We start from the raw sequence: 26,694 nt of genomic DNA, 5'->3' as shown, positions 1-26,694 counted from the left end.
AATATCGTTTAAATAGAATTTTAAGTTCGAGATTTATTCAAGTTTGTATTGTTTTTTAATAATATATTTAATATATAATTCTTTTATTCAGACAATTCACTCTTAATCCCTATCTTACACATAAATTCTAGATTTATTTTTTTACATTTTATTTCTATTAATTTTATTCTGTATACTTTTCAAACTTTAAATTTTAATACTAATTTAAATAATGATATAATTAAATTATATGGGGTTAAATCATCAAATTAAAAATATAAAATAAATATATAATTTACGCATAATGCGTGGATTAATAATCAAATTCGATTTAATTAATTACTTAGATATAATTTGGACCTTCTACTTGTATAAAAAAATTAAGTCATTGATTTAAATATTGAAAGTGCTGCTTCGGCAATTTTTCTACATAAAAAGCTCAATTATTTTTAAACAATAACTCATTTGATAATGATTTTTGTACTATACAAATCAGGACTAACTTGATTTTACAACTACAGTTTAATGATTAAGTATGCAATGTATACATAACACAGGGACTAAAAGTAGAGTTTAACCTTTTTATTTCTATTTCTATTTCTATTTCTATTCTAACACGGGATGTATTAGCTTTACCTGAGCTCCGCCCTTGGCTGTTCATTTTTGGTTCTCTCCTTGCCGATTAATTTCCTTTCAGAAAACCCTAATTCCTGATTCTTTTTTCTGAATTTTTCATTACCTATAAATCAGGTACGTTCTTATTATCTCCTTGATCCGATTTGATTGTCCATCCATCACAGTTTGGTTTCCACTTTCAGACATCTTTTTTATACATTTTTTATGATCCAGATTTCTCGATTTCGCTTCTCGGTTTGTTTAAAAGTAATTTTGTTTCTTTTTTCTGAATCATGTTTTAGATATAGATTCTCTGGTTTATTTGTTCGAAATGATAAATACTTGTAGTTAGTGAGTTGAAGAAGTATTTTACGCTAACCAGTACTCTTACTACACTAATATTAATATTCTGCATCTTTGATCCATAAATGCTGGGAATGGTAATGGAACAATTAACAAATATGTTGTTTTTTTGTTGATTAGAGAAAATTAAAGTGGAGGAAAGATGTTAGCAATATCAAGGCAAAGGGTGAGTTCTTGTAACTCTCTTGCTCTTTCATATACCTATGTTGACGTTTCAGTTAATCTAATAGGTCATTATTAATGTTTTCGTTCTGATTTTTGTTTATATAGATCTTGGGGCAATGTTTTCAGAAGATTCGGCCTGCAGTGTCAGAGTTGAGAAGTTACTCTTCTGCAGCAAAACAGGTAATAGTTTCACGTTTTTTATTCTTAGTGTAGTTCTGTAGATTTTTTTGGGTTCGCTATTAGATAATAAGTTGCATAATACAAGTGTTCACTCATTTGGAATGGAGTATCTGTGTCCAATTTCAACAGCTGCTCTGTATGTTACTTGAGTAACATATTAAGAAGAAAGATTGCTCAACACACACACACACATGCACGAAGTTATGGTTTTCATTATGTTTGTGTTTGTATATAGTTTGCATCTCTCTGAAAGGCTTAATTTTCAAGTATTTTCTTTTTGTTTTCTTAATGATAATCATGTACAGATTACAGTGAGAGAGGCATTAAACTCTTCTCTTGATGAGGAGATGTCAGCTGATCCAAAGGTCTTTTTGATGGGTGAAGAGGTGAGAAATATTAACAAAATGATTTTTTGATAATATTTTGACTGTTATATTTCATTTATATCCCCATTCTTATGATTTTGTTTCTTGAACTAATAAAATGCAGGTTGGAGAATATCAAGGTGCATACAAGGTTGGCATTTTTCCCTATGTATAATAGAGGCCATAGAAGCATTCCCGCATGTGTCGGAAGACTGATTTCTATTTCCCTCTTTTGTAGATAACCAAGGGACTTTTGGAGAAGTATGGACCTGAAAGGGTTCTTGATACTCCAATTACTGAGGTTATTATGTTTTTCCAGGCCTATCCTACTACTCCTTTGTTCAGTTTATGAATTTCATTATTATTTTATTGAATGGTTAATCTCATATGCTTATTATATGTGTTTACTGATGCTTTTTAGTTTTTCATTGTGTTTTTCTCACATAAGCTGCTATTTCTTACTTCACAGGCTGGTTTTACTGGGATTGGAGTTGGTGCTGCTTACTATGGTCTGAAGCCTGTAGTGGAGTTTATGACATTCAACTTCTCCATGCAGGTTAGATAATTCTGTTTGATTCTATGCTTTTACTAGTTTGTGTGCTACAGTAATAGTATTAAGTTTTGGAAACAAATTCTGAATAAATTTGCACTCATGTCATAAAGAAGAAATTAGAGATGGTATATTATCATGTGCTTTCTATTTTAAAAACAATGAAGTACTACAGTAATGTAGTGTTGATATCCTTTGAGTTTGTATGAATGAGGTATGCATGTTTTCTTTGAAGGAGCATGCCATCAGTGGTTAGATATACTGGCTGATTAATGAGGGATAAGAAATTTTACAGATTTATTATCTTGATCTTCTCTTTCTACATTCAACAAGACATAGAAATAAGTTATTAATACATGTGGTTGTAGATTACAAATGGAAAGTTTAAAGGAAAGAGATGGCATTTAAAATGTATTGTCACAGTTGGTTATGCTGTTATCAGTGATTGATCCTATCATTTATGGTGCTGGTTAAAGAAGTGTATCATGTTGCTTGAATGCAAATTTGTTTGGCTATAAGTGATTCAAATTTTCTGTTTCAATTTTGTAATTCTCTTTGGTATATGCTAATCATAAAATAATTAGTCTTAAGACAAGCCAAGAAATGGTTCTCCAGAAGATATCCTGAAAACTCTTCCAAGGAGATTCGTTTTGTTGAAATGCAGAATCTCGAGTTCTTTTTAGCAACAGAATCTTTTGTGTTGCAAGAGATGGTTTGGATACTGTTCTAACATCATATGTACTTGGACATAGGCATGTGTTTTGCCTAGATCTATTTTTAGCCATCGTGGGCCAGAATTTCTTAAATTTAATGATACATTAATATTGGTCGTTTTAATGGTAATAAACAAATTTAATGACTTCTTTCTTCTCTTGAATGTGTTTCTATCCAATTCTTATTTTGATGCAGATGTGTTTGTCTTTTATTGCAGGCAATTGACCACATTATTAACTCTGCTGCAAAGTCCAACTACATGTCTGCTGGCCAGATATCCGTACCCATTGTTTTCAGAGGTCCTAATGGTGCTGCTGCAGGTGTTGGTGCCCAACACTCTCAGGTATGGTTTCTTCATACTGTTACTGATACTGTCACCCATTATTTTGCACTGGGTATTGTTATTATGGTTTGATTATTTCCATTTTATTGAGGTGTTGCTGAGTTTCAATATAGTAAGAAGCTTGTTTTGATTATTTGTGTTTTGGTTAATATCCAGTGTTATGCAGCATGGTATGCTTCTTGTCCTGGGTTGAAAGTACTGTCACCATATAATTCTGAAGATGCTCGTGGACTGCTAAAAGCAGCTATTAGAGATCCCGACCCTGTTGTTTTCCTTGAAAATGAGTTGCTGTAAGTGAATCGATAAAATGTGATTCTTATGTATTGAGCTGCCACTCTAGTGGTCCAATGTTCAATAAGAATTTTGATGTTTGACATTGCTGTGATATAATCATTCTGTTTCAGATACGGTGAGTCATTCCCCGTTTCTGATGAAGTTCTTGATTCCAGTTTTAGCCTTCCAATTGGGAAAGCTAAGGTAATGCCTGATATGATGATCCTTATATTTTTCTTTCAAGCTGTTACTATTGCTACTATTGACGCAATCAGTGATTCTTCTGTAACTTGTATCCTTGATGGAGCATTCTGATAGCATTTAAATTAATGCTTGACAATCCCACTTTAACAGATAGAGAGAGAAGGAAATGATGTGACTATTACAGCTTTTTCGAAAATGGTGGGCTATGCTCTTAAGGTAATGTCTTGTTGTATGTAGTGTCTATCCGAATATCCGGTTCCTAATTTCTATTCGAGGTAGATTGTAAATGCAAGTGCACAACATAAAAGAACAATCTAAAGCTTAACGTGATAGTACATTTTTGGCCTGTGGAGTTATCAACTAATAGACTGTTTTCTTCAGGCGGCTGAGATACTTGAAAAGGATGGAATTAATGCTGAGGTACAGTATAACACAAATAAGTGCAAATACTTGCAAGTTAATATGATCTTATAGCTAAGATGTGCAGCTACCGACTTTGTTAAATACAGGTCATAAATTTACGTTCTATTAGACCGCTAGATAGATCCACAATTAACGCATCAGTCAGGAAAACCAACAGACTAATAACCGTTGAAGAAGGGTTTCCTCAGCATGGTGTCGGTGCTGAAATCTGGTTCGACTTCTTTTCTCTTGAATCATTTAGTTTCTTCTCGCCAACTATTACGGCACCGTGTTCATTTACGAAGTATACTTATTTCACAGCTCATCCGTTGTGGAGGAGAGTTTTGCTTATCTTGATGCACCGGTTGAGAGAATTGCTGGAGCCGATGTTCCCATGCCCTATGCAGCAAATCTCGAGAGAATGGCCGTGCCACAGGTGAGATGATTCCCTTCTTCCCAATACAACCTTTACAGCTAAATCAGCTAGTTCAACGGTTGCCTTAATTTCGGATTCATATGTGCTTCATTTTGGAATGTTTATCCAAACGAGCCTTTTCAACAAAAAAGCACTGTTTTTTCAGCTTCTTGATTCGAGTCAATAATCACGTTGAAGGATAAACTAATATTTCTTCGTTTATGAATTCTGCAGGTTGAAGATATTGTCCGTGCTGCAAAGAGAGCGTGCTACCGATCTGTACCATTGGCTGCCACTGCCTAATCGAGCCAATACAGGCAGGAAACTTCTCCTAACAATGGCGACTTGCATGATCATTTTAGTTAAATCAAAATAAAACGAGGTCTTCTCCCGTAACATAAATGTTTATTTTTCAGGAATCAGAGGGATACGATTGTTTTGCTTTTTGGACACTGTAGACGTTTTATTTTCGATTCCAGTAATTTCCATCCAAGGAATTCTTCCCTTTTCCCCAGTCTTCTCTTCCTTGTATCATATGGATATTAGACCAGACTTCGACGATTCGACACATGGCTTATCTCGATTTGCATGACGAGATAAAATTAGGAACTAATGAAGGGTATGAACTTAAAACTTAGGAACAAGAAATTATACAATTTCAATGTGTGAAATTATTAGATGAGAAATTATGAAATTTCAATGTGTGGAATTAGGTTATTTGTAAATATACAAATAATATGAAGATTTTTTGGATAACACATCGGGAAGATTAGGTAGTGAGCATAAAATTAGGGGTAAATTATGCATTTAATATTTAAACTATCAGTTTTGATTCATTTTAGTATCTAAACTTTTAATTTTTTAAAATCATATCTAATGTTTAGTTTTTTTTTTAGTATCAATCGTTAAAAATTTAACTGAGTATCTAAACACGTTAAGTTTTTAAAAAATTGAAAGTTTAGGTTATAAAATGAAACAAAATTGATAAATTAAGTACTAAACACGTAATTTACCAATTAATTATACAAAACATAAACAAAACTCCTTAAAAATATTTTTATTAAAATACTAATAATGGAATAATAAAAATTTGTTGGGAAAGTAATTTCATAAAAATATTATTAACATTATTAGCATATTAAAATTTATACAAATTACATATTAAAAGTTATACAATGAAAATATTCTAAACACCCTTGTAATATTAAAAATGAAAGTAATTATGTATAAGTGTTTTTTTATTAATTTGGAACAAATATAAGGAATAATTATAATTCTTTTATCGTTAAGTTTATTCAGTTAGTGGGACAACTGTGCAGGATTATGACTGTTAAACTGGTGGCACTTTGCATGCCTTAGAGAGTGTTAGTAGGACGCACGTTGGGTCTAAGGATGTAAGTAAAGATAACGTGCAGCTGTTAGTTGTGCCGTCCTCGACCATGCCTACTGATGGTTTTAAGGTATTGGTGATACACGAGGAAGTGCTTGCTAGTCAGGGGATGGGGCTATCGAAATTCGAGAAAGTGGATGGGTGTCATAAACAAAGAGTTTTGGAGGAGAGAAATGCTATATTTAGTTATCTCCAAAATTTTCAAAAAAAATTCTCGGCCCACTAAAGGAAGCCTCATTAAAGACAAAGCAAGAATTCTAAGAGGAAGGTGCATCGAGAGGAAGTTTTTTCTGATCTTGAAGGCTCTAAAGTTGGAGGTTCGGATGGTCTATGTCGACAAGTTGAGCTAGAAGAGGCAGTTAGGCGGAAGAGACAGTAAGGCAGAAGAAGATTCTTATACTCTTCGTGTGGAAGTTCAGGGCTTTTTGTTTTTGATTTTGGATTTTATGGTTTGGTTCAACTGTGATATTCAGCTTCTGCTTTAGTTGTTTTGTTTATGTGTTGTTTTCGGGCTTAGTTCGGGTGTTAAGTCTGATCAGCCATTTTTGTGACTGTTGTTATAGATTAGATGGATTTCGTTGTGTTAGTGTTGCTGTATAGGGTTTTTTCCGGTTGTTTTGGGTTGTTTGTTTATGTTGGGGGAGGCGATTCTGGTTGTATCTTATGTTTCTTATGGTTAATGAAATCTTAAGGTATTCTTTTCCTCATTTCGCTGATTAAAGAGCTTTTCTACAAGCTCTTTTAATCAAGAATGAAGTTTTTAACGAGACCTTCATTTCCTATAAAAAAAAGTTTATTCAGTTGGTGTATGTATAAATATTTTTTGTCCTCCCGATTCCAAGGCTTTGGTCTGACTAATCCAGACCGACCCACATCGCATACCTGATTTTGGTGGATGAGTCTCACAATAAGAATTTTTTACATACACAAAGACTCGAACCTAAAACATTGCTTAAGCATAATCAAATTGTTTACCACTTGAATCAACCATATTGGTTGTATGTACAAGTGTTTTAAATAAAACGTATGATAATATTTTTATTTTATATTTTCTTTAATCAATGAAAAACGAAAACGTTTATTTATTTTGACATTGTTTGGTAAATTTATCTGATTTCTTATAATTATAATAAATATTAATTAATTTGACTAGATAATAATTCAATCAAAATTTTATTATTTATGACAATTATATTATATGGGATAATATTAAAACAAATAATTAATAATTATATTGTAAAGAGCAAAGATGAAGGAAGAGAGAGCGGAGGAGGGGATCTTGTTCTACAGCTCCTTCAAATTTCAGATGATTGAAATCACGTAAACTGTAAACATAAAAATTTGAGTAACAGTAATAGATTTGCTAAAGAAAATGAAGAATTCTCTGAGAAGATTGCGAAATATTGCACTTAACCGGCACGGTGATGAAACCGAGGACCGAAAAGATTCTCCACCTTTGCCTCAATTCGATGAACTCGATCAAGCTTCTCAGGTCCTTTTAATTCCTTATTTTTTTCCCCTAATTTTCATTCGTCAAATGTTCGCTGTCTGCTTTCGTAGCTCTTATTATGAATTTAAAACATTTTATTTTTATAAAATTTAATGAAGCATCAATGCGCTATCCATTTATTGTCATTCACTCCAAATCGTGGCTTGGAATGTCAACTCTCCCAAAGTCGTTTCCGTAGATAACCGAAACGTAGTGATTATATTGCTGAAGCAAATGTGATTTGTTTTGTATAATTTGCAGGAGATGCGGGATATGAGAGATTGCTACGACAGCTTACTCTATGCAGCTGCCGCAGCAACAAATAGTGCTTTCGGTAATTTGCTGCCATGTTTCCTTTTTTCTGTTTCTGCATTTGCTGTATTTCTTATTTCTGTAACTGAAATGGACTTTTTGTGTTATGAAATTCATTTGTTATGCATTTTGAAGGTTGAACGTTTTGATTTATACTGTGAGTTCGACTGGTCGTCCATGTTATGGTTGTATAGGTATCATTGAGTTATTTTAAGCTCTTTGCATGATGGCATATTGGCATGGTTTGTTCATTTTCCTGTTAATTAATACATTGACTTCAGCACTAGCATTCTTAGCATCTAAAAATGGTACCCAACACATTAGGCTCCCTCTATACGCAGGGTATGGGGAAGGCAAGCTCTTTGTAATGATGGCATGATTTGTTGTTTTCATAGTAATTAATTCATCGAGTTCAGCTCTTATATAAGAAGGCTTAGGAGAAGGTCACGAATTATGAATCTTTCTCCCATATTTATATAGGGAGACTTTTTGGGATTTCATTTTATGACCAAGCAGATAACAAGTAGACACTTGACCACTGGACCAGACAAGACCTTCTAGCGTTATTATCGTCTGCTAGTTTTATGTGTTCGTTTCCGCATGATGAATTGAAGTGTCCTTTTATTTTCTTTTCAAGTCCCTGCCCTAGAGGTTGACAATCTTGTAAATCTAACTGTGCTGTAGTTCTATAAAAATTATGGCATTGATTATTTGATGGTAATTTATATGTTGGCTCAAGCTCAGGCATGGTTATCAAACATTAATTATATGGTCTCTGATTTTGATATGGGAGATTTTGTATGCTATGCCAATCCTGAGATCACTGTTGCAGTCCTTTTTTCCCCCTCAGAATTCTCAGTGTCATTGAGGGAAATGGGTGATTGTCTTCTCGGAAAAACTTCACTTAACGATGATGAAGAAAGTGGTAAGCAGATATATATTATTCTAATATCATGCTCAATGTTGCCAGTTACGTGAACAAATAGCATATAACTTTCCTTGTAAGACCTTACAAATTACACTTTTTTTTTTGATAGGAAAGAAAGGCCTCATTAAAACCCCCCTTCTTAACTAAGGACCTTATAGAAAGGTCATTAATCATAGGAAGGAGGGAAAGAGTGCCTTGGAACTTTTATAAATATTGAAAGTTACATAATAGTTAAAAATAACACTAAATTGCTTGACATAAGACTGAAACACTCCTCCCATCATAAAAACCTACACACAAAATGAAGAAAATCATAAAAAGACCCTTACAATCACCCAATCCCTTCCTTAGCTAAGATATCTGCCTCTCCATTACACTCCCTAGGAATCAACCTAACTGAATGAACCTTATCACTAATAAGCCTTGAAATCTGAAAAACAATAGGCAAGAAAAAAATAGGTGCCAGAACCGGAGAATGAATCCATTCCACTGCAGACGAGCAATCACTTTCGACGATCAACCTAGCTACTGAAGCCCACCTAGAAGACAGAAAAATATCCAAGCCTCTTTTTATAGCTTTTAATTCAGCCAGAGGGGGGATTGCTTGACCAATACTCTCTGAGAAAGTCAAAAGAGTGCAACCATTCCAATCTCTTAATAAACCTCCAATACCTCCACCCGAATCAATCTGCCTAACGACTCCATCTACATTCATCTTTAGGAAGTCTACTGGTGGGGGTAACCAGCGCAAAACAACACTATCAATAACATTACTAGAAGAAACACCATCTGCTAGAGATGGATTACCAATCAGCACATCTTCTTGTATAGTAATACCCGGAAATTTGGCTAGGAACCATTTAGCAATCCTGAATCTAACAATGAAGAATAGTGACACTTTGTCAATAGGAGTTCCTTCGAAAACCCTTGCGTTCCTAAATTTCCATACAGACCAAAAGATGGCTCCCAGAATAAACTTCCAAATCGTAGATTTCGCCCTCAACTCACCCCAGGAACAAAGAAGAGAAGGAGGATCCTGTGGTAGAACCATGGCAATATCCCAGAAATTAGCTACCTTATTCCATAATTCCCAAACCACCATACAAGAGATGAATAGATGCTGCACAGATTCCTCCTGATTCTTACAATAGGGACACAGAATATCATCCCCTAGGGGTAGACCTCTCTTGACCAACTCGACTTTGACAGCTACTTTCTGATGAGCAAGTTGCCAAAGGAAAGCTTCCACCCGAGGTGGTGCAAAGCCCTGCCAAACCCCTTTCGTCCACACTGCAGTACCCCCAGACATAATACCAAGAGTATTCCTACAAGATTTAACTGAGAACAATCCATCTCCACTAGCAGTCCACGATAAAAAATCATCCACAAGTTCTGAAAGTTGAATATCCTTCAACTTAGACATCAACTCCAACCATTGGACCAATTCCCAATCACACAAATTTCTCCTGGTCTGGACAGTCCACACCCAACCACTCGATTCGAAGCTGCCAAACTCCTCAACTTTCCCCTCTTTATTAGGAGAGAGCACAAAAATTCTTGGAAAAAGGAATTTCAGAGGACAGTCATCCGCCCAAACGTCATTCCAAAAGAAATAGACTTGCCATTTCCTACTTTCAATTTCGAATTTGACCTTAGACAATCTCCCACCGAATCATCCTTCAGATAATTATTAGCTATTCCTCTCAAAATCCAAGATGAATGAGGATGAGAGACCTCCCTAATAGACAAAGAATTGCTACTGACCTTATGTCTGCTACACAACACGCCTTTCCAAATGGAATTTTTGTCATTGGCAAATTTCCACACCCACTTACCTAGAAGAGCCCGATTAGTGAGGTTCAAATCAAGAACACCTAATCCACCACAATTTATTGGTCTGCATACCAAGCTCCAATTCACCCAGTGGATTCTCCTCTTTCCCTCCTTATCACCCCATAGGAAATTGGCCATTAACGAGTTTAACTTCTTACCAATAATACATGGCATTCTAAACAAAGAAAGGAAAAAAATTGGTAAGGAAGATAACACCGATTTCAGTAAAACAGTCCTACCGGCCAATGACAAACATGAGGCTTTCCACCCAGCAAGTTTGGCACTAAAGTTCCTAAAAACTGGATCCCAAAGAGCCTCTGAATTCTTCTTGGCACCCAAAGGAAGGCCCAAATATTCTGTTGGAAAGGAACCTACTGAGCAACCCACTTATGATGCCCAATCTTTTAATTCATCGTCCTCCATGTTAATCCCATCTCTGTCATTGCTCTAAATAAAATAGGCCATTCCACAGAATCATAGGCTCTACGGAAATCAACTTTTAGCACTACTCCTCTCAACCCTTGTTTTCTCCAATAATCAATTCCCTCATTCGCAATGAAGGCACAATCCAGCAGCTGTCTCCCCGGTATAAAGGCGAACTGAGACTGACTAATAACGTCACCAACACAGCAGCTAAGTCTCTTAGATAGCACTTTAGAGAGAATCTTGTAAAGACTACCCACAAGACTAATTGGCCTAAAGTCCCCCACACTATCCGAATTAAGTTTCTTTGGAATGAGCGTAATAAACGCATGATTAACCCCATGTTCCCAATCCCTGCCTAAATAAAAATCTTGAAAAAACCTCAAAACATGCTCCTTTAGAGTCGGCCAGCATTTCTTGAAGAAGCCCATTGTGAAGCCATCCGGACCTGGAGCTTTAGAGCTGTCTGAATAGGCTATCGCTTGCCAGATTTCCTGTTCATTGAACTGCTCCTCAAGTTTTGTAGATTGACTTTCTGTCAGCTTGGCGAAATCCAGAGATAAAGCTTCCACTTCCATTATAGACTTGTAGCTGTAAGCATTCTTAAAGTAGTTCATAATATGTGCCTTTATCAAATCCGGATCTGAAACAACAGAACCATTGATCATCAGACTTGTAATTTCGTTCCTCTTGCTCCTGTTTAACGTAGATAGATGAAAGAATCTTGTATTTCTATCCCCATCCTTTATCCATTTTGTCCTAGACTTCTAAAACCAAATACTTTCTTCCACCCTATACAACCTCCAGAGATTCGTTCTGAACTGAGACAACTGATCCCATTCCTGCTGTGAGAGAACAACGTCTTGTGCCTTAAATTCTAAATCCTGGATCTTCAATTCCAAATCTGAAGTAGACTCTGCAATCCCATGAAACTTACTGCCAGACCAATTTCTTATTGATTTTTTTGTACCTTGTAAAAAACTGAAGAATCCCCTTCTGCTCTTACTCCCCCTTCCAATCGATGCATTTCTAATGTGCATACTCCTAGACAACTGTTCTAATGGACTCCAACTTCTTAAACCTTTTGCAAAAGACCCTTTGTTATGCCCTGACCCCTGAATGCTACCCGTGGTGATTGTCCTTGCTTCCCTTTCCACCATTGCTTCCTCTACACTGCTTACTTCCTTGGCCAACACTTCTACCGCCTCTAACATATCTTTATTTGACTCTTTTAGAATACCACACGGCTGGGACTGAAATCTAGCCTTGTCCCCATCACTTATCGAAAATGAGTTATGATCTGATGAAACAGTAACCAAATTCTGCTCATTGGGTTCAAACAAAACATTTTGTTGTTGCTCTCCTACTGCCTCCACCCAAGACTCTTTAAGTTTACCATAGCCCAATTTATTTAAAATCGAAGCTGGCCCAGAAATAGAAATTCTAGAATTATTTGAATTGGGCTCACTGGATTCCTTTGACTGGGCTTTATCACTTTCATTAAGAAAGATATTCCTTAACCCAAGACCTCGAAAATCCCCTTCCAAATTCAAATTTTTTCCAGGAAAGTCTGACACCTTCGCACCACTATGTTGACCTTCATTTTCCTGCGACATTAAATGCTGCCCCCCTTTGCCGCCTGCCAAATCTGCACCATCCACCCTTACCAACCCTTTGCCCCCTGCCTCTGATGTACCGACTTCTCCTACTAGCCTCCTGTCTACTTTGTCCCTAGACTCCACAGCTAGCAATTCTAGACCGCCCATCCCGCCTGAGTACCGATCCTCTTCCTCCTCTGATGAAGCTTCATCTCTGAACTCACCTTCTCCCGCCACCATAGAATTTTTTGCAGAAAAACTCTCCTGTTTTATACTAACCGATCCCACAGTAATTTTGACCTTAAAAGATCTCCCATACGAACCCAATGTAACAGATTCCTGAATATCGAAAGGACTGGCCACCCTCAATAGAACTCGTGCTACCGCCATGTCCTCTTTTCTGACCGTCGACTCATGAAAGCATACCAGCTTCCCCCATCTTAATACAAGTTTTTCCAAAAAGGGGATATTCCAGCAAAGTAAAGGGATTCCAACTAAGTCTATTGAACAAAATGCCATCGGAACACCATCAACATTCATAACCGGATCAAGCCAGTCGAACCAGAAGAACAGTTCCTCCCGCCTGCTTGACCAAGCCTCCTCAAAATCTTCCATCGAACCAAACATTAGGATACATGAGTTCCATGTGAATCCCCATTTAGCTCCCTTAACCTTAATCCCCTCACCAGCCAACCCCTTCACCACTATCTCCAAATCTAAATGAGGTTTGATAATCCCAGTTAAAGATCTTTTCACCCAATTATAATCATCCGGGGGAATATGCATCTCCCACAAATTCCTCATCCCAGTAACCATACCTGAGAGACCCTCTCTGGTCCTTTTACTCACTGGAACTTCCCTCCTCCCATCAACAGAGACAACTGCTTCCTTATTCGGTCTTTCATAACTGCCCGCCCTATCATACTCCTCTCTATCCTGTACGTTCACCACCTCTTTGTACGTTCTGCCGTCCCTAGGGCTATTCGGCTTCTCCAGAACCACCTGCTGCCTACCTTCCTCCCCTCTCACTTGCTTTTTTACTTCCCCCTGGAAACTTTTGTCATCAGTTGCTCTTCTCCTTTCCTTACCTTACAAATTACACTTGAACTGATTTCCTTTCCAGTAAACAAGTTTTCTGCTATAAATTGCCAGTTTGAAGGTACTTTTATTTTAGTTTGTCATCTTGGATTTAAGAGACGAATCAAGTGAAATCTTAGCTTATTCACTTTCTGTATATCTGACATGAGGAATCTTCCTTAGTCTTTTGACCTTCAATCTCTAAAGTTAGAACGATGGAATTATTTTATTTTCCTTTATTTTTTCTGTTATAGCACAGGTTATTTTTACCCAGTCTGGCTCATTCAAATAGTAGTATTTGGTTTTGGGTGCATCATAGTATTATATATAGCAGCAGATTAGTTTGAAAGGGGATTTATGAAAATAAGCTGGTTTAATGTAGGTAAAGTACTATTAATGCTCGGAAAAGTACAGTTTGGACTCCAGAAACTTGTTGACAGCTATGTGAGTCTCCTCTCTTACCTTTTTTGTGGGTTTACAATCTGGAAGCTCTGCAAAAAATTTTTCATCTTACTTCTTTACTGTTCTAATAATTATTACTTTGCATCCTTCAGCGATCTCATATAATCCAGACAATCACAAGCCCATCAGAGTCCCTTCTTAATGAACTTCGAACAGTTGAGGTTAGTTCGCTTGGACTGTTTCCTCCAATTTTGTCTAGTTCTGTATGGTCTTTTACTGTATAAAGCTATTTCTGATCATTCTATCATGTGAATATTGTCACTTCCAGTTTTGCATTTGAATCTTCATGTTAATTTAGTGATCAGTTATTTGATTGTAATTGTTTGTCTTTTAGTGCTCTTTACTTTTCTACTTTCTGGACATATACCTACCAAGATGTTGGCTAGCATGAGACTAACGTGCGAAGGTAAAGGGATTAGGAGTACAATAATCTTTTAAGATTTATCAACCCTCTTTTGTTCTGCTAATGTGAAAAACTTCGAAATTTCGGAATTGCTGAAGTGAACAATTTTCGGGGAAGAGAAGCCTTTGTCATATCTGTCTGTTTATTACTTCTTTCAAGTAATAGAATTTTCCAATGAGGCCAAGAAATGCCTCTGTGTTCTACTCCATGTTGTTCTAAAACATATGAAACCCTTCGGATGACATCCAAAATGTTTTCAGAAGGCCTACCCCTGGGAACTTGCTTTCTATACTGCAATCATTATAGTTTTGAGTTCATTCAAACATCTTAAGGGCTCAGATAAGAATATGACATTGGTACTTGATTTTTGCAGGCATCTCTGACATCTTAAATCTTTCTCTTTTTCTTCTTCTTCTTCTTCTTCTTTTTTTTTTGTTGTTGCTTCTAAAGCATTGAGATATCATTTTTTTTCCTTAGGTATTCTGTTCATATTGTCAACAAAGTTTAAATTTTCATAGGTGAATCACATTTTTTTTGTTACACAAATTACTGACTACATATTATAGAGGCAGTAAAGCATTTAAACAATGCAATATTGACTTCCCCTCTGTTCATACAGGAGATGAAGCGGCAATGTGATGAGAAAAGGTCCAACTTCTATTTTTTTTAATATATAAACAGACACAGAGTTGAAGGATAATGGCTTCTGATATTTGATGAATTATCTACAGAAATGTGTATGAGTACATGGCAATGAGACACGAAGAAACAGGAAGATCAATATGTGGGAAAGGGGAGAATTTCTCCGCACAACATTTACGAGTAGCGCATGATGAATATCAAGAGGAAGCAACTTTACTTTTTTTCCGCTTGAAATCTCTAAAGCAAGGACAATCAAGAAGCCTTCTTACACAAGCAGCAAGACACCATGCTGCTCAGGTTTCTTTTCTGTTTTTTCTTTGCTGAACTCCTTTTATTGCTTCTGCTGTTGGTTATTGACCTGTTTCCTTTTTCTTGAAATCAGCTGAACTTTTTTAAGAAGGCTCTTAACTCTCTTGAAGAAGTAGAGCCACATGTGCAGAAGATCACTGAAAAGCAGCATATTGAATACCACTTCTGTGGACTTGAAGATGATGAAGGAGAAAATGGTGATCCTGATGGAAATTATGAAAATGATGATGACGATGAGAGTAGTGACGACAACGAAGAGGATGATGCTGATGACCACCATGATGGTGAATTGAGCTTTGATAATAGACAAAATGACCAACATCAGAACGTATTTTATACGTCACAGAATTCAATGGAGGTGACTACTTAACTTGCTATTTTGTATTGAGAAAAGCTAACAGACTTTTTCTTTAAAGAAATTCTATTTGCTTTTAGTAGGAATTAGGAATTATAGAGATGATTTGTTACCATTCCTATAGAGATATGATTTGTTACCATTCCTATAGAGATATGATTTGTTACCATTCCTATAGAGATATGATTTTGTAAATAGATTTCTACAATCCCTTATTTTAAGGGATCATATCCTAGGATTATTATTTTTCCTTTCTTAGAGTTTCCTACTTTAGAGAGAGCTTTTGTATATAAATATGTAATCTGTCATATTGAAAAGAATAAGAAATTACAGAGAATTACTCTGATTTCTACATGGTATCAGCTTAGGTTACGGTTTCTTTCCAACCTAGATGATGTCCACAACTTCTTCTCCTACTCCGGAGATCACTTCAAATCCAGAAAATTTTTCTGGTTCTGCTGCTCAATCAGAAGGTAATCTGGTCATGAAAGAACCAGAAGGTAAACCTCATGCTACAATTTTTTTCTCCTCCCAGTCGTCCCTTAATTGGATCCTCGATTCTGGTGCTACGGATCATATGACTGGTAATAAGGATTTGTTTTGCAATTTTTTTCCAAACTTTGGTAAAACTGTCAAAACGGCTGATAGTTCTTTGTGCAAAATAGAAGGACATGATACTGTTATTCTCAATGACCATATTGTACTTAAAAATGTCCTCTTCGTACCAAATCTGGCTTGCAATCTCGTTTCCGTTGGTAAACTTTCCACCGACTTGCACTGCTCTGCAATTTTTAATGATATTGATTGTACGTTGCAGGCACTGAACTCGAAGAAGATAATTGGTAAGGCCAGCTTGCAGAATGGTCTCTACATTCTTCATGCCTCTACTAAAACCGAAATCTCGAAATCTTTCACCGCTTTTGAAAAAAGTTGATAATGTTATGTTATGGCACTATCGTTTAGGTCATCCTAGTTTTCACTATCTTGCAAAAGTTTTTCCTGCTCTATTCATTCATAAAAGGCCAAATTCTTTTTTTTGCAAAGTTTGCTCTCTTGCCAAACACACTAAATCAACTTATTCTTCTTCTACATATAAGCCTTCTCACCCTTTTGCTTTGATCCACAGTGATATTTGGGGTCCTTCTCGGGTGAAGAATGCTGATAATTGTAAGTGATTTATCACTTTCATTGATGATCACAGTAGGATAACTTGGACTTATTTGCTAAAAGATAAATCTGAAACTGCAGGTGTTTTTACCCAATTTTATAACATGGTTCTCACTCAATTTGGGTCTAAAATTCAGCTCTTTAAATCTGATAATGGCAGTGAATTTTTTGCTAAGTCTTTGGGTGCGTTTTTCAGGGAAAATGGCATAGTTCAGATTAGTTCTTGTGTTGATACCCCACAACAAAACGATATTGCTGAAAGAAAAAATAGACACCTCCTTGAAGTTATTCGTTCTCTTCTATTTACCACTAATGTTCTAAAATATTTGCGGGGGGAAGCCTTATTAACTGCCAAATATTTAATCAATCGAATGCCTAGTAAGGTTTTACTATTTCAAACACCTCAATCTATATTTTTGCAATACTTTCCCCATTTTAAACTTATCTCCTCCATTCTTCCACTTAAAATATTTGGTTGTACTGTTTTTATCCAAAACATTGCTCCTAATAAGTCCAAGTTAGATCCTAAATCATTAAAGTGTGTACTGGTTGGGTATTCTTCACTTAAAAAGGGTTATAAATGCTATCATCCTCCTTCAAAACGATTTTTTACCACTATGGATATAACATTTTATGAGCAGGATCCCTATTTCACTCAGGCTGAAATTCAGGGGGAGACATGGAAGGATTTTCAGCCACATCAGGTATCTCCTCCTACTCTTCATTCTCAACCTTCAGAATTGTCACTAATTTTGTCCTTACCTACAAATTTGTCACCTATAACTACTCCCATTGATTCACCGGTAGTACCTATCACTACTTCACCCATACCCACTTTAAATACCCTTTCTGAAAATACACCTACTCCCATTCAAAATATTCCACAAACAACACCAATCGAACAACTCCGTTTTTATACAAGGAAAAAAAAACATATTCCTGAGGTTGTTTTGCAATCTGATGCTTGCCGAGAATTGGATTTGGGTCCAGCTGTCGAAATAAAAGAAAAAATCAGTAAGTCCACTTCCCCTACTCTAGATGACTTCCCTATTGCTATTAGAAAAGGGGTTAGACAGTGCACCAAGCATCCTATTGAAAAATTTGCTGGTTACAATTCATTGATGCCGTCTTTTCAAGCATTTACAGCAAACTTGGATAAAGAACAGGTTCCCACAAGCATAGCTGAAGCTCTAAAGGATTCAAAATGGAGAAGGGCTGTTGAAGAGGAAATTTGTGCACTAGAGAAAAATGCTACTTGGACTGTTACAGACCTTCCTCAAGGAAAAAAGGCTGTTGGCTGTAAATGGATCTTTACTGTAAAGTATAACTCAAATGGTAGCATCCAACGATACAAAGCGAGACTAGTGGCCAGAGGCTTTACACAAACATATGTAATAGATTTCACAGAAACTTTTGCACCTGTGGCGAAGCTGAATACTATTCGAGTACTCCTAAGTTTGGTTGTAAATTGCGATTGGAAATTACACCAACTTAATGTAAAAAAACGCTTTTCTTAATGGCAAGCTAGAAGAAGAAGTCTATATGAAGTTGCCACCTGGCTTAAAGTCTGTTGAAGGAAGAAACAAGGTGTGCAAGCTCAACAAGTCTGTATACGGGTTAAAACAATCACCCAGAGCTTGGTTCGAGAGGTTCACTAAAGTCATCCTAAAAAACGGCTACAAGCAATCCCTCGCCGATCACACTCTTTTCATCAAGGTAACTTCTACAAATAAGAAAGCTATCCTTATTGTGTACGTGGACGACATAATTCTTACCGGATATGATGAAGAAGAGATTTGCAATTTGAAGAAGTTGTTAAATAAGGAATTCGAAACCAAGGACTTGAGAAAGCTAAGGTATTTCCTAGGAATGGAGGTGGCAAGGTCAAAAGAAGGACTTGTGATCAACCAAAGAAAATATGTACTTGATTTACTCAAAGAAACTGGTTTTCTTGGTTGTAAGCCGATTGATACACCAATGGAGGCAAGCTTGAAATTTAACAAAGAATATGGGTCCTTGGTAGACAAAGAGAAATTTCAAAGATTAGTTGGGAAACTAATTTATTTATCCTTGACAAGGCTAGATATAGCATTTCCTGTAAATGTGATAAGTCAACACATGACTAATCCTACTGAAGAGCATATGGCAGCAGCAAATAGAATTCTCAAGTACTTGAAGAAAACTCCAGGACACGGTTTAATGTTTAAGAAGACACAAGACAGAACTGTTAAGATCTTTACAGGTTCTAGTTGGGCCGGAGACCTTACTGAAAGGAGATCCACTAGTGGCTACTGCACCTTTGTTTGGGGAAACCTTACAACTTGGATAAGTAAGAAACAATCTGTCGTTTCAAGAAGTAGTGCTGAAGCTGAATTTAGAGCACTAGCATTGGGAATATGCGAAGGAATTTGGCTACTTAAACTACTGAAAGAACTTGTCACTAATCAAGAGGATCACTTTGAAGTTTTGTGTGATAATCAATCTGCTATTCAAATTGCCAAGAACCCAGTTCAACATGATCGGACAAAGCATGTTGAGATTGATAGGCATTTTATTGCTTATCAAGTTAACAAAAAGACAACCACACTTTCATACATTCCTTCAGAAGAACAAGTTGCAGACATTCTTACTAAGGCTTTGCCAAAGCCTGTTTTTAATAAATTCCTATTCAAACTGGGATTATACAATGTATATTCTCCAGCTTGAGGGGGAGTGTAGGAATTATAGAGATGATTTGTTACTATTCCTATAGAGATATGATTTGTTACCATTCCTATAGAGATATGATTTTGTAAATAAATTTCTACAATCCCTTATTTTAAGGGATCATATCCTAGGATTATTATTTTTCCTTTCTTAGAGTTTCCTACTTTAGAGAGAGCTTTTGTATATAAATATGTAATCTGTCATATTGAAAAGAATAAGAAATTACAAAGAATTACTCTGATTTCTACACTTTTTCTTCTTTTGTGTGGAATGGATCTCATTATCTTGAGTGTTATAAAGAAATTTCCATCTCACACAGGGTTCACATGCAGAAAACAAGAATCAGTTCTATTTTCACTTCTAAATGTATTAATTATAGAATGCTTTCCATGTGATTTTTTGCAGTTAGATCAAATGGGCGTTACATTTTCCCAGGTTGCAGTGGTGGAGGCTGCAAAGGTAAAGAACTTTTTGTATTATTAATTACAGGTCGTGTAGATAACCGAGAGATATGGAAGAGATAATTCTTCTCAAAATTACATAATTAATCTGGTGAGTACAAGCCTATTTTATATATAATTTTCGGAGTTTCCTGCTAGAACTAGACTACCTTATAGTATTTTATTCTAATACAACATGCTAATAGTTAGGATTAGAATTAGAATTAATTGAACTACTAGGTAAGCCTATACAATCGTACAACTCACAGTTCGCAATATGAGGAAATTTTGTAAAATTTGGGGTATGTATATTCACATGGAGATTTCATGTTAGCATTTCCTGATAATAATCCGTTCCATTGATCGCAATTTGTATTATGCATCCATGATCTGCTTAGTAATGATATCGGTTTTTAATATAACAGTTTTTTTCTCACCACACTTTCCCTTTAGTAGTTACCATCATATATAGCGAAACTAATCATCCTAGCAAACAAGGGTGAGGCTAGGAATTTTGTATTGGGGTTGGGATAAAAAAGGATCAAATTATATTTCTTTTTCGGGGCCGGAGGGGAATAAATATTTTACTATCTTTGAAGTATAAAAGCACAATTTTAAATTTTGAGAACAGTCCAGAGGAAGGGAGACAGGAATCAGCCTCCCCCCAACCACCCATGCTAGTACCTATCATGTTTTACTGGATATCCAATGAACCATGCAAATTCAATAACCGAGACTTTTTGGTCGGTTGATTTATATCCATTGACATTTTCCGAGCACAAAATTTGTTCTGCTTCCACTGAAGAAACTTTATAGCGTCAAATTTTACACGGTTTTACTTTATTGGTAGTTTAGTTTACTGTTCTTTATGTTACAGGAAAATAAAGGAAGAAGCCGTCATCATTCTTGTACATTTAGAGGAGAAATAAGGAACAGCAGCCAATCAGCTCCACTTTTTTTTGAGAACAAATCTGACCCTTCTGAGAAAATGCAACCGTTATCGGCACGGAAGTTTGGCTCATATGTATTACCGACACCAGTTGCCACAAGAGTTTCTACTGGATTAAGTAATCCAGCTCCTCAGTCTCCAATGAAAAGTTTGAATGAGCAATCAAGCAATTCATGGCATTTATCTCCACTTGAACATAAGAAATATGAGAGGGTTTGGGGAGATGAGAAAATTTCTGGATCTGCTTCTGCTGTTATAAATGCACAGTCACTTCTCAAAGAATGCAATAGTCCTTCCTCTTCAACTCGACTACCCCCTCGAGCTAGTCCAACTGTAGCTTATTCTAAGAAAATCAAACGACATGCCTTTTCTGGTCCTTTGACTAGTAAACCCTGGTCTACCACATCTGTTGCAGTGGAGCATCCCCAATTCTTCTCTGGGCCAATTTTGAGAAATCCAATGCCTCAAAGGCCAGTATCATCTCCAAGAGCATCACAAAGTGCTTCCCCTACTTTTATATCCTCACCCAAAATAAGTGAGCTTCATGAACTTCCTAGACCCCCAGCCAGTCCGGCCTCAAAGTCTTCAAGACCTTTCGGCATGGTGGGTTATTCAGGTCCCTTGATGCCTAGAGGTCACGGGCTCTCTGCTACAAATCAATCGGTGGTGTCAAGAGCTGCCTCTCCACTGCCACAACCTCCTCAGGTTACTCGCAGTTTTTCCATACCCTCAAGCAGAGGGGTGTCATTACCTGAGTCCAAGCCACTGGAAACATCTATCAGTTTAGGGATGTCTCAAGATGTTGTCTCACCTACTTTGACACCGATATCTTTTTCTTAAAACCGACCATCATCAACTACTTCGTAAACTGTTGATAGGTAAACGAAACACAATGCTCCCCCCTCCCCCAACCCCAACATCCAGAGACTAAAATTATCAAAATTCCAGTAAGTTGGTTTGTACTATGGGGGAAACAGTAGATAATGATAGCTTTATCAGTTGATAGATAATTCATTATATGGTGCTTTCCATTCATCTTTCTTTCCTGGTTCTGACTGTTGGTATGTGAATAATGCAGGAGCTGATTGGTTAATCTCATTCCTGTACTCATTCATTCCTTACCTTAAGGTACGGTTGTCATTGCCGTGTCAAGGAGGTGCAGATGTGCATATTGTCCTGGTCAATTACTTTTTCCTACAATCATTGTTATATATTTTAGCCGCATTCGCATCTTGTCCATCGCCATGAATGCTTGGCATGGATGCCTGCCGTGCGTTCCAAGTTTAGAGAAATTTTGTATAATTCAATTATGTCTTATGGTACCTTATTTTCACAAGTTTATGAATAAGTTTTTCAACTATGATTTTTACTTTGAAATATCCATGTCCAACACATTCGACGAACTTGAATATGAAACACTTTTAAAACAATTTAACATATTCATATTTGGCATTCACCCCAAGTTAGTCAAACATTAGAGTTCTATGAGTCATTCCTCTAGGTATGATCCTCATCATCGATATACCACTAAGATAGACCAACATTTCCTGTAGATCTAACATGATATGCTGTGCTGTTCATATGTTAAAAATTTGGTCAGGAACAGGACTTACGGAATTTTAGATTGAATTAACGGTAAGCCTTGTCGACAAGATCTTTGTGAGACTTGCTTAAGGGAATGCAACTGAGTCCAATACCACAATAACAATATTCACAAGAGGCTTGCAACTGAGTCCAATACAACAATAACAACATTCACAAGAGGGCTTGCAACTGAGTCCAATACCATAATAACACTAGTGGTATGACAATTCCAAATATTAGAACTAAAAATTGTTTTTTATATTTGTGTAGAGTATATGACCAGACCATAGTCTTTAGTAAAGCTAAGCACACAGAGAAATGGTTCAACAGCATAGGGAAGTGCTTTATCCAGGAGTTATCATGCAGGCACCGCAAAACTCTCCTGCACCCATTGTGGCACGTCCACCACTGCACATGGATCTGATTTCTCAAAATTAGCAACCTACACCAACATCGGCAAACAGGTAAATGAATTAAAAGACCAAACAATGATCAAGTGGACAAAGACAGGCAAATGAGTCTCCGATATTGATTACGATCGATTTGTTCGTTCGATTACGATCAGAATCAATCACAATACACAAACAGATGGGTTGATAATCGGAATACATTCGAACCTAGGCTACAATAACTTTGAACAAAGTTCACACATATTAGAACTTAAATCAGAATACTTTGTATTGAGAATCTACACATGTATTTAATCAGATCCATGCTTGAACTGAGAACTCACTTGTTCATTGCATTTAGGGCAATGGTGATACTTATGCCAAAGGCAGTCCATTGAAGGGCAAAGGAAGCAGATTCCAAGCATAAACGGCATCATGCATCCAACAACCGCTGCCAGGCTAGGTTTAGATCTGAATTACACATCAAGATCTAAAGGCAGTTAAAAGGAGAACCCAAAACATACACAAGTGAATTAACTCACGGAGAATCCAAAAATCGATCGACGCCTAGTTTGCCCAGTTTTAAGAACAAAAAAGCAAGGGTTTTTTTTATTATACCTGACATGGGTGAGTCCGGAATTACCACAATAAGGGCAGTTAAAAGGAGCAGGGGTATCGCGATACATGGTTTGCTGAATCGGGATTCCCTTGGGATCGCCGTATATGGCGTTCGGCGGTATCATTCCAGCCTGGTACGGATTCACCCCGACATAGTATGGTACTCCTATGGCCGGCTGCTCTGTCTTCGACATATCTAAGCTTCTTTTTGGGGCGTGTTGACTTTGATCGGCGATCTCAGGAAAAAAAACGAGAAGAAAGTATACTTTCCTCAATTAAGCCAAGAGAGAATTTTCAAAATTATATACCCTAATTACCAGTTGTTCGGCTGCGCTATTCACACTTTAGGGGCGTTTGGTTCATAGTATCTCACGTTACTGGGAATGAAATGTGATTCCCCATTTAGTTGTCAAATAATCTCAACTCTTAATAATAAGTTATTTTCAACAGTAATATTTTAGGTTTATTATTGGTAATGTGAATACCTCTTCTCTTAGATATTGTTACATTCCTGGCGTTTTGGATTAAAATGTTCTTAATTTTTTATTTCAAAAATATTTTTCTTATGTCGTTGAATAAAAAATATTATATGGAGGTTAAATTACAAATTTATCCTTAACTATTTTAGATTTACAAAAACAAATCTATAATTAGAATTTTATATGAAGTTAAGGGGTTAAATTTTTTTTACCCTTTCATTAAACCTATTTAATATTTTCAATTTTATAAAAAAAAAGTATATAAATTTTACGAATTTATATTTTTAAAAAATATATATATAAATTAATTATAGTAATATTATAGTAGAATTCAACTTGTTAAAAAATAAATATATAATAAGGATAATTTGGTAAAATATACATTCCAATAATTTTTTATTCATTTAACCAAACAATGTAATCTTACATTCATACTAAACGAACCAAACACAAAATACAATATTCTCAGTAATCTTATTCCCGCTGGTAATCTTATTCTCGTCAATAATTTTACATTCCGTGAACCAAACGCACCCTTATGATTAATTTTACACAAAGGGTCAACTACATAAATAATCATTAATGTTCGAGTAAATTTTACTTTTTTAATTGATGTTTTAAAAGTAATTATTTGGTCATTGATATTAGAGAAAATAACCTCAGTGACCAAAAATTCCAGATAATATACGATTTTGACCAACTTTTTTTGGATTTGCGAAAATGACCAACAAAATCGCAATGCGATCTCTAATTCGCATTGCGATCTCCACTATCGCAAATTCGCGTTGCATTTCGCGTTGCGATAGTTGAAAATCGCGTTGCGATTTTTCATTTCGCGTTGCGATAGTCTATAGTTGTTGTTTCGAAAGTCTGCAGTTGTCGTTGCGATTTTCCAAATTCGTTGCGATAGTTAAAAAAAAGATTTTGTTTCTTAAGAATTTTTTCTAAAAAAATAGTATCCGCGCGGACGTGTCGAAGACACGTATGACCACGACCACGACCCGAGACGGCGGCGGCGGCGCGCGAGAGTCCCCCTTGTTCTCTATCACTCAACAAGGAAGTGGGAAAGCCAAGCCTTAAATATCATTCCCAATAGTGTTTCCAATACTATGTGGGATTTGAGCATTACCAACACTTGTTCCCAATACTATGTGGGATCGAGCCTTAAATAGTGATATTATTTTTGAATGTTTTGCTTAAAATTGCAATAATCGCGATTGATTATAGATTGACTTTTAATTATGACATATTTAATCGTATAATACTAATGCAATTGGTTGTTGATTCAGTTGTTTTAAGGTGCATGATTGTTAATTGTTTTATGAATAATCACATTGTATTGGAAACAAGGGTTGGTAATGCTCAATCCCACATAGTATTGGAAACACTATTGAGAATGGTATTTAAGGCTTGGCTTTCTCACTTCCTTGTTGAGTGATAGAGAACAAGGGGGACTCTCGTGCGCCGCCGCCGCCGTCCATCTCGTCTCGTCTCGGGTCGGGTCGGGTCGGGGTCGTGGTCGTGGTCGTGGTCGTTGTCGTGGTAATACGTGTTTTCGACACGTCCGCGCGGATACTATCTTTTTAGAGAAAATTCTTAAGAAACAAAATCTTTTTTTTTAACTATCACAACGAATTTTCGCAACGAATTTGGAAAATCGTAACGACAACCGTAGACTATCGCAACGCGAACTGGAAAATCGCAACGCGATTTTCAACTATCGCAACGCGAAATGCAACGCGAATTTGCGATAGTGGAGATCGCAATGCGAATTAGAGATCGCATTGCGATTTTGTTGGTCATTTTCGCAAATCCAAAAAAAGTTGGTCAAATTCGTATATTATCTGGGATTTTTGGTTACTGAGATTATTTTCTCTTGATATTATCGATTTATAATAAATCGATCACTCGTCATTATTAGAAATAATAGAATACTGACGTGACACATTAAACAAATGATTTGATATTGCTTTGTCACACGTTATACTCTCCAAAACTTTTGAATGATGTTCTTCGACTCTCTTCTTCAAATGATTAATACCATAATATCACCACCGTCATGGATCGAATCATGAATCGAAGAGTGTCGTTGCATAACTCATCGGTGGTGCAATAGCTGATGATCGAAAACCATCCTAACTGATGGAGCTTCAACATTATGCGGTCACCACCAATCCATCATCAACAATCACCGTCCTCTTTCTTCCCCTAGCCATTGTCGTCACTTATTTTCTTTCCCCAATCCATCCCTTCCTCCACTTTTTCTCTGCAAGATAATTAAGAGCTTCCCGAGTCTCCTATTGTTAATAGATGGGAGTCTTGTGTTGAAGTTTTGTGAATTTTAAAGAGATTTAAAGGAAGTCTAGATCGATAAAAATAATAAAGGACACCGAGACGAATTCATTGATACTTAAAGTGACAATAGAATGATGGTTCTAGCAACTAACTTTTAACGAGAAAAGAAACTGAATTTTAAAGAAGTAGACGAACAAAAAAATTGAAATGAGAAAATGTTATATTATATAAAACGAATTCAAATTTAGCTTACGTGTCAGCGAAACAAATGGTTGTCC

The 26,694-nt window shown here is 36.3% G+C and overlaps 3 protein-coding genes and 1 long non-coding RNA gene across 5 annotated transcripts; 2 read left to right on the top strand and 2 right to left on the bottom strand.

Moving 5' to 3' along the window:
* Positions 1-582: 582 nt before the first annotated feature.
* On the bottom strand, positions 583-26,586 carry LOC120184245. Its single transcript, XR_005522001.1, has 3 exons — positions 26,576-26,586; positions 19,129-19,138; positions 583-718 (listed from the first exon to the last, which is right to left on the bottom strand). It is a non-coding gene; the product is annotated as an uncharacterized LOC120184245 (long non-coding RNA).
* LOC120184243 (pyruvate dehydrogenase E1 component subunit beta-1, mitochondrial-like) lies at positions 1,078-5,082 on the top strand. The gene is made up of 14 exons (XM_039188753.1): positions 1,078-1,123; positions 1,228-1,302; positions 1,608-1,688; positions 1,792-1,818; positions 1,906-1,968; positions 2,137-2,223; positions 3,149-3,274; positions 3,431-3,564; positions 3,679-3,751; positions 3,902-3,967; positions 4,133-4,171; positions 4,261-4,385; positions 4,475-4,589; positions 4,803-5,082. Exons 1-14 carry the CDS (start codon positions 1,100-1,102, stop codon positions 4,869-4,871), a joined length of 1,104 nt encoding a protein of 367 aa, XP_039044684.1. The 5' UTR covers positions 1,078-1,099; the 3' UTR covers positions 4,872-5,082.
* On the top strand, positions 7,237-22,348 carry LOC120184242 (uncharacterized protein At2g33490-like). 2 transcript variants are annotated; one of them, XR_005522000.1, is made up of 11 exons: positions 7,237-7,450; positions 7,709-7,781; positions 8,610-8,684; positions 14,001-14,062; positions 14,173-14,241; positions 15,103-15,131; positions 15,215-15,422; positions 15,508-15,792; positions 20,068-20,121; positions 20,980-21,998; positions 22,130-22,348. XR_005522000.1 is itself a non-coding variant. In XM_039188752.1 (11 exons), the coding sequence occupies exons 1-10, from the start codon at positions 7,331-7,333 to the stop codon at positions 21,889-21,891; spliced, it is 1,887 nt and encodes a 628-aa protein (XP_039044683.1). In that variant the 5' UTR covers positions 7,237-7,330; the 3' UTR covers positions 21,892-21,929; positions 22,133-22,348. The 2 variants fall into 2 exon arrangements, 1 of the variants encoding a protein (XP_039044683.1); XM_039188752.1 differs by having other exon boundaries at positions 20,980-21,929; positions 22,133-22,348.
* Positions 22,766-24,001, bottom strand: LOC120184244 (GSH-induced LITAF domain protein-like). The gene is made up of 3 exons (XM_039188754.1): positions 23,643-24,001; positions 23,369-23,495; positions 22,766-23,077 (listed from the first exon to the last, which is right to left on the bottom strand). Exons 1-3 carry the CDS (start codon positions 23,834-23,836, stop codon positions 22,994-22,996), a joined length of 405 nt encoding a protein of 134 aa, XP_039044685.1. The 5' UTR covers positions 23,837-24,001; the 3' UTR covers positions 22,766-22,993.
* Positions 26,587-26,694: the final 108 nt, after the last annotated feature.

Source organism: Hibiscus syriacus, unplaced genomic scaffold (genome assembly GCF_006381635.1).
Source record: "Hibiscus syriacus cultivar Baekdansim isolate YM2019G1 unplaced genomic scaffold, ASM638163v2 tig00112863_pilon, whole genome shotgun sequence".
Lineage (NCBI taxonomy): Eukaryota > Viridiplantae > Streptophyta > Magnoliopsida > Malvales > Malvaceae > Hibiscus > Hibiscus syriacus.
This window is presented reverse-complemented; position numbering and strand designations above follow the sequence as displayed.